Below are 12,192 nucleotides of genomic sequence, written 5' to 3'. Positions count from 1 at the left end.
GACATATATAAATATGAACAAATATAAACAATAAATTGCAATCAACAGTCAACAGACAACCAAGTGTACACGATGGAGAAGTGTACGGAAGAGATTTAGGGCCAATAAAGAAAAAAATCCAAGGTTGGCAAGATTCCCACTTTTGTCTCAGAATTCTAACTTTATTCTCAGAATTCTAACTTATCTCAGAATTCTGACACATTACTCATATTAAAGTCAGAATTTTGAGAATTAAGACAGAGTTCTAACTTTAATGTTAGAATTCTGAGAATAGAGTCATAATTCGAACTTTAATGTCATCCTCCTCCGTACTTTTCCTTTGAACGTATATTCCTTGGCTTCATTGATTATCCACTGATTACAAAAAAATTGTATTATTAAATGTGTGTTTTTTTAAACATTATTTTAATGTCTGAAACGTTAAACATGAGCGTTTTCACGTAGTCCGTGAACTACGTTTGTGTCCCGTTGCTTTCATGTTCTTGCCTAATTGTGGGTAATATCCTAGGTTGTTAGGAGTCACCTACATTAACGGGGACTTAAAGTTTACAAGCAGGCACCTTTCCTAAGCATTTATAGAATTCGAATGACCCTATCCTCCAAGATCATCTCATCTGGATAGGGTCGGAAAGGAAATTACTCAGGCAAAACGAGAATCCGAAGAGGCCTCGGGAGATGAGTGACCTATGCGAAAGGAGGTTTAAAGGTTGTATCCATGCACCCTTTCCTAAGCATTCGTATGCTGCACTCGATGAAAGTGGGAAATCGGAAATATTCCACATGGATTGTCCCAGTCCACCCTCAATGCATTGGAGGGGAATTTAAACAACAAAGATGGCTGATTCTGATAAACTATTTGTTGTTCTGGTTTGTCACAACACATTTTGAACCCCAGCTAACCTTCATAATTAATTTTATTCATATAAACAAAGGTATATACTATCTCCAATGCATTTAATCAATTTCACCAAATAATTTAATTAATGCAAGGAGATAACAGCATGTATGTATTCACACACTCAGTGCAAATCATGGTGTGCTACGTGAAGTCATGTCAAATTAACTAAATGTAATAATATAAATATTCATTCATAATAAATTGGCATTCACGGTCTGTGTCTCCATGGAGGTCGTCATTGTTGAGTGACGTCACACATCGCAAATTTGATCTGACGTAAACACACACAGGCATACACACAAACAAAATATAAATGTGTACTCTTTATTTCAATAGCGCATAAGTATCAGCATAAACTTATTTGACTTAGTTTAACATAAACATACATTTCTTGTATATTAATTATTCCACTTTGTGTGCTACGTGAAGTCATGTCAAAAAAGTCATGTATACTCGTTCGCTTCCCAACACTTCATTTGTTCTTCTTGGATCAGGTCTCTGAGTTTTTGTGCTGTACTCAGCCATTCCATGTTTCTTCTGCCTTTAGCATCTTCAATGAGTGCTGTAATACTGCTGAGACTGTCTCTCAGAGACCTCGGTTCAGGTGTTTTTTCATCAGCATCCTCCCACTCTTCCTCTTCCTCTTTAATGACAAAACCAGTCTCTCCACATTCCTGGTTATGGGTTGCAATATTACTGTCCATTTGCAGCAGGTCTTCTAGTGTGCTCTCTGGTGCTACTTTTTTTAGGCTCTGCAGATCATCGTTGTAGAACTGGAAAGCTTCTTCCTCTTGTGTTGCTTGGCTTGCATCACCAGAAAAGCGACATTTCTTCAAACATTTTTTGATGGTAGATGTCAAAATAGCCCGACTAATGCTATGACGCTGAATGAATGTTCTTAACCAACCATTTGATCCTTCAAAGTGTTTGATGCCTTTCCTGAGAGCAATTATCCTTGCTTGCTCCTGTATCATAGAGCCTGTTATGACATTGTTGGTTGCTCTTTTCTTGGTAAACCAGTCCCAAGTCTCCTTGTTTATTTCAGGATACTTCTGCCTTCCTGCTGTCAATATCTTCCTTTTCCTGTTCATTTTTCCTGAATTCCAGATTTCCAGAAGGTTTTCTCTGTCCTTCAGGATGGCATAGATCTGGGTCTGGCCAGCCTAAAATATAAAAAAGGAAGTTTCATCATCTATAATTTGATTTCAAAATTTACTTCTATAAAATGCACCTGAAGCATTACAGTAATGAATATCAGTGAATGTCTACAATACCTTATGAACATCTAATTAATAAATTAATGATACAAAACTAAAACACACACACACACACAAATGTGTTGATTTTTTTGGTTATGTTGTAAAGCAACATTCGAACTTTCTATCTATTCACGAAAAAATAATTGATAGAAAATAAAAGTATTGATTTGTTTATTTTTTTGCCGATTTACATTGGAATTTAAATCAATTATTTTTTTAAATCAAACAATCCCAATACCAAAGATACTTCATATTGCCAGTATAGAAAGAAAAAAAGGGAAAGAAATCGCGAAATTTGCGATCAGCATTTAGTTTCACTTACATCAATTTTTTGCAGAATGTCTTTTACTTTGCTTCCTCTATCTTTCATCCTTATTACTTTTATCCTGTCTTCAAGTGTTAAAGCTTTTCTTTTCTTAACTCCTTGTGAAGAGCCTTGGTCTGCAAATGTCCGTTTTGGAGCCATTTTATCCCAAACAATGCAACGTTCGAGCCGTGTCTGAAACTACTCTGGAAATTTCTAGCCACATGCTAACAATAACAAATACTTCCTGTACTACTGCGCATGTGTAAACCAGTGGGGGGGGGGTGCTGTTGCCATTTCCTAGCTAAGCATTAGCATTGCCTATGGCAGGCTGAGGTTGGATTAGACTCTTGCGCTCGGCTTGTTACCGTTGTAGTGAACCTCATTGCGATGCAAGGGTGGAGAAAGTATTTCGTATTACGCAACAAGCTGACTTTTCGTTGTAGGGGAAGCAAAAAAGGGGGAATGGCTATAATGCACGAAGATTTTTTTCACACTAGGGGGTATTCGCGCACGTCCGTTTCGTTGGAAAGAAGTTTTACTGTCGTAGAATGAGAACGATCATGTCCGCTAAGTACTTCCGGGTCATTTTCCTCGGACTACTGTACAGTATAGGAAAAAAATGAGAATCAGAAGAGGCCCTACAAAATACGACGTTCAAGAATTATCAGGATATTAACATAAGGAAATTGGTCTTACCCTATCTTTCGTGCAGCGCGATCAGGTCACTGACGCTACAGAGGTAGACCAGTCGTTGAATTGAGACACAACCAAAGACTTGTTTGAGTAAACATAAGAGACATGAGATGAGGCCCGAAACTTGGCCACGCACGAGCACAGTAACTGGTCCGCAAATTATGACGTCTTCTATTCCAAGGTGGTAAAGGACGTTGCAGAGCATAAAAACAAAATTAAAAAACAAGGTAAAGTCTTCGTTTAGAAATCAAGGAAGTTCGTTATTTTAAGTGGACGTCGATTAGTTTAACAGCGAACTGGATTTAAACGGCATAAGGGAGCCGTGTACAACGTCGCCACTTTTTGGTAAGCACTTGTCCTCTCATTTGTGTATTATTTTAAAGGTTTAACATTTCACTTCATTGTTAAAGCTCTTGTATGTAGTAATTATTATTTTTATAAGTCGTGCAGGAAATAATCAAAGGCACTTGAGAAATTATTGAAAACGGTTTTTGTTTAGTTTTTTAAATTGGCTTCAGCTTGGAGCGGCCGAGTGTGACTCCATCCTGGACTAAAGCATGGAAATAGCTACAACGAACTTGTAAGTGGTTCAGATAATGGATGGGTTTACAAATGCAGCAAGCTAGGCATGCTGGATCATCTGCATCAACTTCTGCAATGCTACACAACTCTTACGTAGCAGGTAGCGAGGGCCAGTAACTCGATAAGACAGTGATGTCGACAAGTGATGGGGAAGTTGCCGGTGTCGTAACGCCTTCTCCGGTGTCCTCTGGTGATGGATCAGTGTCCAGGAACGTGTCCTCTCGTCTGGACTCCCTCTCCGGTGATGCAAAGGGTTTGTATGGGGCCAGCCAATTTCTGTGGAGGACCACCACCACCCGGTTCCTTTTTCACAGCTGCACTCAGAACTTGAGTTTCAACAACTTGTCAAGGACCTTGACGGGTGAATGGCTCATCATCTTACCGGACAGGTCCTTCCCACTTCCTGAATTTTCGATCCACACTTTCACACAGTTGAAGTTCACTTTTCAACAGCAGATGTCGGTCACCCTCTTTTTATGGCTCCCGGTGTCATCAACAGGCATTTTTGGCCACATTGTGCACGTCTCAGATTTGGTCCTGTAGTCGGCCGAAGTCATCCATACCAGGCTCTCAATTCAACACAGGCAGGATATGACTCTCGAGGAACTGGAGTTATCTACCCCTGGTTTAGTAACACTGCAGTGTGAATATCATATAGCGTTTTTTTATTTGTACATTATTTTGTGATGTGATAATGTTATCAAGAGGTGGATGACAAGATGACGACGACTGGCATTTTAAAGACAGAAGTTGGATTATGAGCTACTTGGGTTGGATTTTTACCCTTGGCCACAATGTGGTGCAGGATTCTGGTTAAGATCAGCCATTTTAAACTTTAAAGTAAATAATTTTGGCCTTTTAGGAGTGAAACCAGCTGCAGGCAGCCACCAGCATCCTCCCGCTGACTACTTTTATAGTTCAGTAGATTGTCAAATAAGTGTATATATATGTTAGTACATGTGTGTTTAGAGCTCTTTGTGTAGGCACCATATGAAGCCCACCTTTGCAAAGCACCTGTCACCAGGTGGAAGCACCTTTACTCGTGTTTACAATTTCTTCTCATGTACTAAATAATGATTATAAAACCCATTTATTGTTTCTATATTTTTTCTCAGTAATGACAAAAAGGCAGTTTTGGTGTTAAAATTGTCTTTTGATACCAGAAAATGTGGTTTTGCTTTGTCATCATATCAGGGTTTAAAATGGAAATTTCACAATATTAAGATTAAGATATCCTTTATTTGTTCCACACTGGGGAAATTTACAATATGTTCTGCCAATTTTCCTTTCTATCCATATGCTTTTAAATATTGATTCCTTTCAGCAGATTGACAATGACCAAATTATATTCTTGTCTCTCCAAATACAGTATCACCAAGAAGTCACTTACAGGGCATTATTTCGAGGTGCTTCTGACCAGATCATTTGATATGCTTGGAAATGGTTCTTTACTATCACTTTCTCTCATCTCACAGATACTCCAACGATACACTGCAAGAGGACGATGGCGACTGTAAGTTCAGTGCATGTACCATATTCATAACATTTCATAGGTACAGCTAGGTCCAGAAGTGTTTGGACAATGGCAAAAGTTTTTATAATTTTTCCCTTGATACACCACCACATAGATCGGACACCCTGAACCGGTTGCCAGCCAATCGCAGGGCACACAGAGACGAACAACCATCCGCGCTCACACTCACACTTGGGGACAATTTAGAGTGTTCACTCAGCCTGCCACGCATGTTTTTGGAATGTGGGAGGAAAACCGGAGTACCCGGAGAAAACCCACACAGGCAAGAAGGCCCAAGAAAATGAGGGTATTGGCCTTATGATACTTTTGGAGGGGAGTGTCTGATTTTTATTTTTTAAGTAATAAGATGAATTCAGAGATGTGAACTCGAGTTATACTTTACTCTCTTCTCATCGCTTCCTGAATGAAACCAATTTCAAGCCAAAACTTCACATCTTTATCGTCTTATTTCAATTCCATTGTGGTGATTTATAAAAAGGTGCTGATGAAATGATTACATCTTTATTTGCATGCTTGACCTGCTTATCCGATATAAATCTGTTATGCTCACTTTCCTTTAAAAGGGCGCTGTGTGTTTTCATTGTGTTTGTTTGCAACTAACATCATGTACTGTATGTATGATTATTCAATCAGGTGTTGTATGGTAGAACCAGGCTGGTGACTTATCTCCCTGGGCTTAATGCTCTGGTGCAGCATATCGCCAGCACCGTGGGCTTCTCTACTATTGGATCTTATAGCTCTGGTGATCCCCATGGAGCACTCGCTACTTCCAAAAATGGTAGGGCATGTTTTTTTGACATTCTCTTTTTCACATTTTAAATAGTGAAAGATTGGAAAGGCCGCTGTACCTGCTTTACTGATAATTGCTTTTTGTTCAGCAAAGCATCCCAAATTACTAGACGGGATTAAAAAGCACTGTGGTTTGCGAGGAACAGTGTTTGTTGAAGTACAGTTGCTGTTGCTTTCAGTTTCAGGACCACTTAGATTGCAGCATGATGAGCCCATGGGCCCGTTTAATGTCAAAGACCAACTCTACTTGATGCCTGGTAATGTAGGATTTGAATGTCAATTGCCAGCGTCGGAACAAAAGATGAGACTGACAAAAAAGATGGTCCCTGAACTGCTGCATACCCCATCGAGTCCTGAGAGATGTATTTCTGGACTACTTATCAAAGAACTTGTAAGTACAGTCTAGTCGTGTATCGCAGCGCTTTGATTAAAACAAGAACAATTTAGTCGTAACCTCCACTGAACATTAAAAAAATTCTTTATATATATATACTGTATATATATATGTGTGTGTGTGTGTGTGTGTGTGTGTATGTATATATATGTGTATATGTATACACACACACATGAAAATTAGTGTGAAACAACATTCCATTTTAATTGAACGTGCTATATGTGATGTTGTGGAATTATTCACCTGTAATTGAAATGTCAAATTACAGAAAATTACAATGAAAAATATCAACCGTAGCACTTTTGTTTTGTGTGTGTTTGCATTCATGAATGTGCAGGATGACGCAGCCATGAATCACAATACCAGTAAAGCAAACCAGGATTTTGACAACTCATTTGTGGAGTGTGTCATGCAGTCATGCCCTGAAAAACTAAAACAAGGTAATTCACTGACTGCCACCACATGCGAAACGTATGTTGAAGCTCAACAAAACAATTACCAACAGGGGGAGACAGAACGGGAAGCCCCCAAAATCTTAGCTGTGAAAAGAAAACAATAGGGAAGAAGAGCCCCCCGCCAGACTCCAACCAAATCCTCGATCGGTCATTCAATTTATTCCGGGCCGGGCCAAATACTCCTCATTCTTTTTCATTTTGCAAAGCGACTCCAACACCGCATCAACTTTGCGATTGAGTTCGGTCAACGCAGGAGTCAGAGTGTTGACCACCCGCCCTCCACCATCCAGAAAGGCCTTCAGCTTGTTCCCTTCTAGCGAAGCTGCTCCTGCCGGCTGAGTTTTTCTGATAGATTAGGAAACTGCCAACTCCAAACAGCAGAAGGCCAATATTGTAGATGTCTTCCACATCCTTTACAGTAAACCAAACTGTATCTGAGGTGTGCCCAGCAGCAAATGTCCCAAAGGGCAAGAAGGTCCCCCCCCCCCCCCACCTGCTCTTTTTGTTGACCAAAAAGTATCCATAATGCTGCTTAGAAAAGACTGCCATCTCCTTTTTTTATGTTTTTTTTTTTAAATCTCATGTGGTCCAAAGTGTTGTTTGTGATCCCTCTTCCTCCAGATATCCAAGACCTGTTTCCCGAGGCTCCAAGCTCTCATGTGACAGTAGTCACGGTGAGTCAAAAGACAAAGAATGATATGACCGCCTGGTGTTCTGCTGTGGAAGAAGAGAGAGATCACATGCTTGACAAGGTGAGCTACCTTAAACGTACAAACACTGTCAAAATTGTTGGTACCCTCAAAACAAGAAGGTCACTGAACTTACAGAAAGGAAAGAAAACATTTGATTTTTAAACATCAAACCTTTAATAACTGAACAGAAAATATTCAGACACATCCACACATCCATTACAGACATGAAAATACATTTAGTGCCCGCTTCAGCCCACTACTTTAATGCATCCATCCATCCATTTTCCGAACCGCTTGATCCTCACTAGGGTCGCGGGGGGCACTGGAGCCTATCCCAGCTGTCTTCGGGCAGTAGGCGGGGAACACCCTGAATGTAATATAATATTGCATTTCAAATGAGGCAATTCAAACCGATGATGATAGCTTGGTACTTTTTGTGTGGTTTTTGTGTTTTGCCATTGGAACCAAAATGTGGTCAAAATAACATGCAAGCACATTGAAAGAAAACAGTTTGCAGACAGAATCTAAAAGTACAAAAATGGAGAACATAAAACTGTCCAAAAAAACTGATAAGGCGCCACCGGGTGTTTCAGGACAAAGACAAACATTAGCTAATTTGCCGATTAGCAGCGTGAGACATTAATTCATGCCTTTGTCACATCCTGACTCGATTACTGCAATGCCCTTTACTTTGGAGTCAGCCAATCCTCTATTAAGCGTCCCCAGCTGGTCCAGAATGCTGCTTCTCGCCTCTTGACTGGTACTCGTAAGAGGGAGCACATACCGTATTGGCCCGAATATAAGACGGTGTTTTTTGCATTGAAATAAGACTGAAAAAGTGGTGGTCGTCTTGTATTCGGGGTCTGGACATTATACCCATTCACGACGCTAGATGGCACCAGATATCAAAGAAGCGAATGCTGAACTTGACTCCCCAGGCCAAAGTGAACCCCTGCCACGAAGAATAAAAATAAAAATAGCGATAGCACGAAGAAGAAAAATAAAAAATAGCGGTAAGAAGGAAAAGAGAAGAAAATAATAGAAGAGATCATAGAAAATGGAGAAACGTAGTGACAATCTGGAAAAAAGTGGGTCAAAGATCGGCCAGGTTAACCGGCAGCTGAGGAGAAGTTATGATGTAATTTACATTTCAAAAGCCAGAAGCCATTCATTTACGAATGTGATTGCGCTTTCAATTTGAATGAGGCAAAATAACATGCTTTTTCTCTCAAATATATTGTTATAATCATTTGTTTCAGATGTACTGTAATTATTTTCTGTATAAAAATTCATTTGGTGTTCAAAAAGTCTTTTTTCAAACTTGAGTCTTGAAAAAGGGGGGGGGGGGTCGTCTTATAATCAGGGCCGTCTTATATTCGGGCCAACACGGTAACTCCTCTGGCATCCCTTCACTGGCTCCCTATACATTTTAGAGTTCTTTTCAAGATCCTATTATTTGTCTTCAAATCTTTAAATGACCTCGTGCCACCTTACCTCTCTGAGCTCATCCACCCCTACACACCTGCCCGGCGCCTCAGGTCTGCAGACCAGACATTATTAGAAGTACCAAGAACTAAACGGAGGCTCAGAGGGGATCGAGCCTTTTCCGTTGCTGGCCCCTCTCTCTGGAATGACCTCCCACTGAACATTCGGCAAGCCCCCTCGCTGCCCATCTTTAAAAGCCGCCTCAAAACTCACTTGTAATTCTTTGGCATTTGACTTACCATGACTCAGACCTGATCTTAGTTTTACTGTTTGGTGCCTTCGACCATCTTTGTTACTGATTGATAGCTTTATTGTTGTATATACAGTATGTTAGTTGCTCCATCTACAGCACTTTGTATGCAGTGATGGCTGTTTGAAAGCGCTCTATAAATACAGTTGAGTTGAGATGAGATTAAGTTGATGAAATTTCTCAACACAAAAATGGGTAACGTCAAAAAACATTTCAACAACCCTGGTGGCCAACATGCAGGCCTAGCAGACTGAGTGTGACCTTGTCACACCAGACCAGACCTTGTCTGACCAAAGTCGCGCTGCTCACTGATATGCATGGGCCCGAACGCACTTCCGCCTCATCTGAAGGGCAGGTTACTCAAGCAAATTCATGTTACTAAACTACAACCTCTGTAGTTTATAGAGGGAGCCAAGGAGATCTGCTTCATTCTGCAAAGAGAAGGATTCTGGGCAGACTTCATAGAGCCGTCTTCAGGCCTGGCGGTAAGACTCTGTTTAAAAAAAAAAAAAACCCAACAACAAAACAAAACAAAAAAGCATTTAGGCCCTTAAGTATTTCAGTGCTCGGAACAATGTTCCCTCTAACCTGCGCGCATGAGCAATTGCGCACTGCTCTCGCTGTCTCAGCGCACAACAATGTATACAGCGCATAAAAATAAATAAAACGACCTGCGCTGTATTTGCATTTTATAAATAAAATGACCTGTGCTGTATTTGCATTTTGTATTTTCATATTCTCCTCATCTAACTTTTACTTTATTTGGAACATTTGATTGACGGAGTGGCAAAGAAAAATGCAGCCCCAAAAAAAGAATGAAATGGAAAGTGAACACCCATGTTGTGTAACGGAGCGGCCCCGTCAATAATGACTGGGGCTACAATGACGCTAATTTTCAATGCCAAAATGAATAATTGTGATTAAGAATCGTGATTGCAATATCGATCAAAACAATATAATCCATCATCTCTTGGCTTTACATTTGTTTTACATGTGCCCTGGAGCCACACTGAACTGCACTTAAGCACCGCAGGTGTTCCCATCCCCTACCTGCCCAATCTATGTGCTATATGTATTTAGAAATGTGGAGGTTTTTTTTTTTTCAATTAGATGTGATGCATTAAAAAAATAGTTTTGTTCGTTAATTTTTACATTACACAGGTGTTATTGAGGTCCAGATTTGTAAGGGAGAGTTCCTGTCGTCTTGTTGGATTTGACAGTTTTTCTGGATGGCATACCACTTTATAATACATTTTATATTTATGCATGTATATTTGTCAAGCATAACACGAGCCTTCTTATATGCAGTTTCCCTATGTCATTTAATTCACTCGCTTGTTATTTCTCTCCCCAGTTTTTTGGACCTTATACAAACAACACATTGTTCGAGACAGACGATAGGTACCGTCTTCTGGGCTTTCAGATTGAAGACTTGGGTTGCTGTCGAGTTATTCGACATCCTTTGTGGGGGGCACATGCCTTTGTCGGAACGATATTTACCAATGCACCACCCAGCCGCCTTACCGTGAAGGATTTCCAGGGCTTTTAAACAAAAGGCTAAATGCTTTCATGCAGTCAAAATGTCCTTGGATATCTATCTATCTATCTATCTATCGTCTGTGTGTTGAAAGGAATATTTGGTGGATCATATGGAATGCATATATGAAAACTACAAAAAGCCTATATATTACTGTTTCATAATAAAATCTCAAACTAAAACTGTCTTTCCCCTTATTTTGGTACTCTAATATTTAAAGTTGTTTTGAATATTTTGTCCTTTCTGTCATACAATGCTGTGAAAAAGTGTTCTTTACATATTTATCACTCACAAAGGGTTCAGTTCATCAAACCAATTTTAATATCTCACACAGAGACTAACCAAGAAAATATAAAAGACAGTTCCAAAATGATAGGTTTTAATATTATTTTACCACTTGGGAAATAAAACTATTTGGCTCGATGTAAAAAAGTAATTCCCGCCCCCCCCCCTTGTTACATCACAAAGTAAACTGAGTAACGACAGTTTTAGGAAAGCTGAGTTCAATTTCATAGGCAACACTCTAGCACCACATTTGTTGAATCAAGAAATCACATAACTAGAATCTGTCAAACAAAGTCAAGTTTCCACAAATGGAGAAAACTGGCAATAGCATACCTGTCAATTTTTCGGAGCGCCAACCTGTATAAACTACATAAAAAATCCTTATAAAGAGCAAAAAATCCTTATAACATACCAAAGCAACAGAAAAACCCCCCACGAAATTTTCAATATTTATTGTAGATCTCCATAATACTATGTCTGGTTAATTTCTAATCATCATTCTACTTAGTGGCATTACTGTGTTCAGAGTTGTATTCCTGCGTTACTTTTTTCACCAACTCCAAAAGCAAACAGAACTACCTGTTAGGGGGGGGGGATAACGGAAATTTTTAGAATCCGTATGATTTGTGCGATACGGACATATACGTAAGATTCACCACAAAATCCGTATGAACTATGGCTAAACCGTATGAGTTGACAGGTATGCAATAGTGATAAATATTCACAGGAGTGTTCGACCATCTTAAATTACTCCCAAGAGTACAATGACGACTCATCCAGGAGGTTGTAAAAGAACCTAGAACAAATTCCAAAGAAGTCCAGAACTCGCTGGCCTCAGTTCAGGTCAGTAAAGACATACCTATCATAAGAAATATGTACTCCGTTGTGGCGGATTCGGGACCCTGTCGAATCCTGTTTTCCACCGACAAAGAACACATTGGGAGATTGCAATACTTTGTGCAAAAAGAAGCCCATGGCAGCTGTTTTCTGATGTAGTGCTTAATTCGTCCAGCAGAGGGACTCAGCACTCCA

The 12,192-nt window shown here is 39.8% G+C and overlaps 2 protein-coding genes across 3 annotated transcripts; one reads left to right on the top strand and one right to left on the bottom strand.

Annotated features, from left to right (window-relative positions):
- Positions 1–1,208: 1,208 nt before the first annotated feature.
- Positions 1,209–2,718, bottom strand: LOC147197867 (uncharacterized). The gene is made up of 2 exons (XM_086124327.1): positions 2,480–2,718; positions 1,209–2,061 (listed from the first exon to the last, which is right to left on the bottom strand). The coding sequence occupies exons 1-2, from the start codon at positions 2,621–2,623 to the stop codon at positions 1,342–1,344; spliced, it is 864 nt and encodes a 287-aa protein (XP_085980453.1). The 5' UTR covers positions 2,624–2,718; the 3' UTR covers positions 1,209–1,341.
- Positions 2,719–2,769: 51 nt separating this feature from the next.
- Positions 2,770–11,057, top strand: mmadhcb (metabolism of cobalamin associated Db). Of its 2 annotated transcripts, XM_086124325.1 has the most exons (9): positions 2,770–3,502; positions 5,215–5,252; positions 5,368–5,559; positions 5,907–6,051; positions 6,242–6,453; positions 6,794–6,896; positions 7,533–7,663; positions 9,737–9,823; positions 10,693–11,057. In XM_086124325.1, exons 2-9 carry the CDS (start codon positions 5,244–5,246, stop codon positions 10,885–10,887), a joined length of 1,074 nt encoding a protein of 357 aa, XP_085980451.1. In that variant the 5' UTR covers positions 2,770–3,502; positions 5,215–5,243; the 3' UTR covers positions 10,888–11,057. The 2 variants fall into 2 exon arrangements, with proteins under 2 accessions (XP_085980451.1, XP_085980452.1); XM_086124326.1 differs by lacking the exon at positions 5,368–5,559 and having other exon boundaries at positions 2,772–3,502.
- Positions 11,058–12,192: the final 1,135 nt, after the last annotated feature.

Source organism: Hippocampus guttulatus, chromosome 11 (assembly GCF_054856545.1).
Source record: "Hippocampus guttulatus isolate MCC_2025c chromosome 11, RoL_Hgut_1.0, whole genome shotgun sequence".
NCBI lineage: Eukaryota > Metazoa > Chordata > Actinopteri > Syngnathiformes > Syngnathidae > Hippocampus > Hippocampus guttulatus.
Note: the sequence above shows the minus strand (reverse complement) of the source record. Positions and strands in the feature narration are given on the sequence as shown.

What these genes read in the sequence shown, in the direction of transcription:
- mmadhcb (XM_086124325.1), top strand. An exon ending in ACTCGCTACTTCCAAAAATG is followed by an intron (nt 6,052 to 6,241) that starts GTAGGGCATGTT and finishes TGTTGCTTTCAG; the next exon opens with TTTCAGGACCACTTAGATTG. An exon ending in AGCCGTCTTCAGGCCTGGCG is followed by an intron (nt 9,824 to 10,692) that starts GTAAGACTCTGT and finishes TTCTCTCCCCAG; the next exon opens with TTTTTTGGACCTTATACAAA.
- LOC147197867 (XM_086124327.1), bottom strand. Translation starts at nt 2,623, where the DNA reads ATGGCTCCAAAACGGACATTTGCAGACCAAGGCTCTTCACAAGGAGTT. An exon ending in ACATTCTGCAAAAAATTGAT is followed by an intron (nt 2,062 to 2,479) that starts GTAAGTGAAACT and finishes TTTATATTTTAG; the next exon opens with GCTGGCCAGACCCAGATCTA.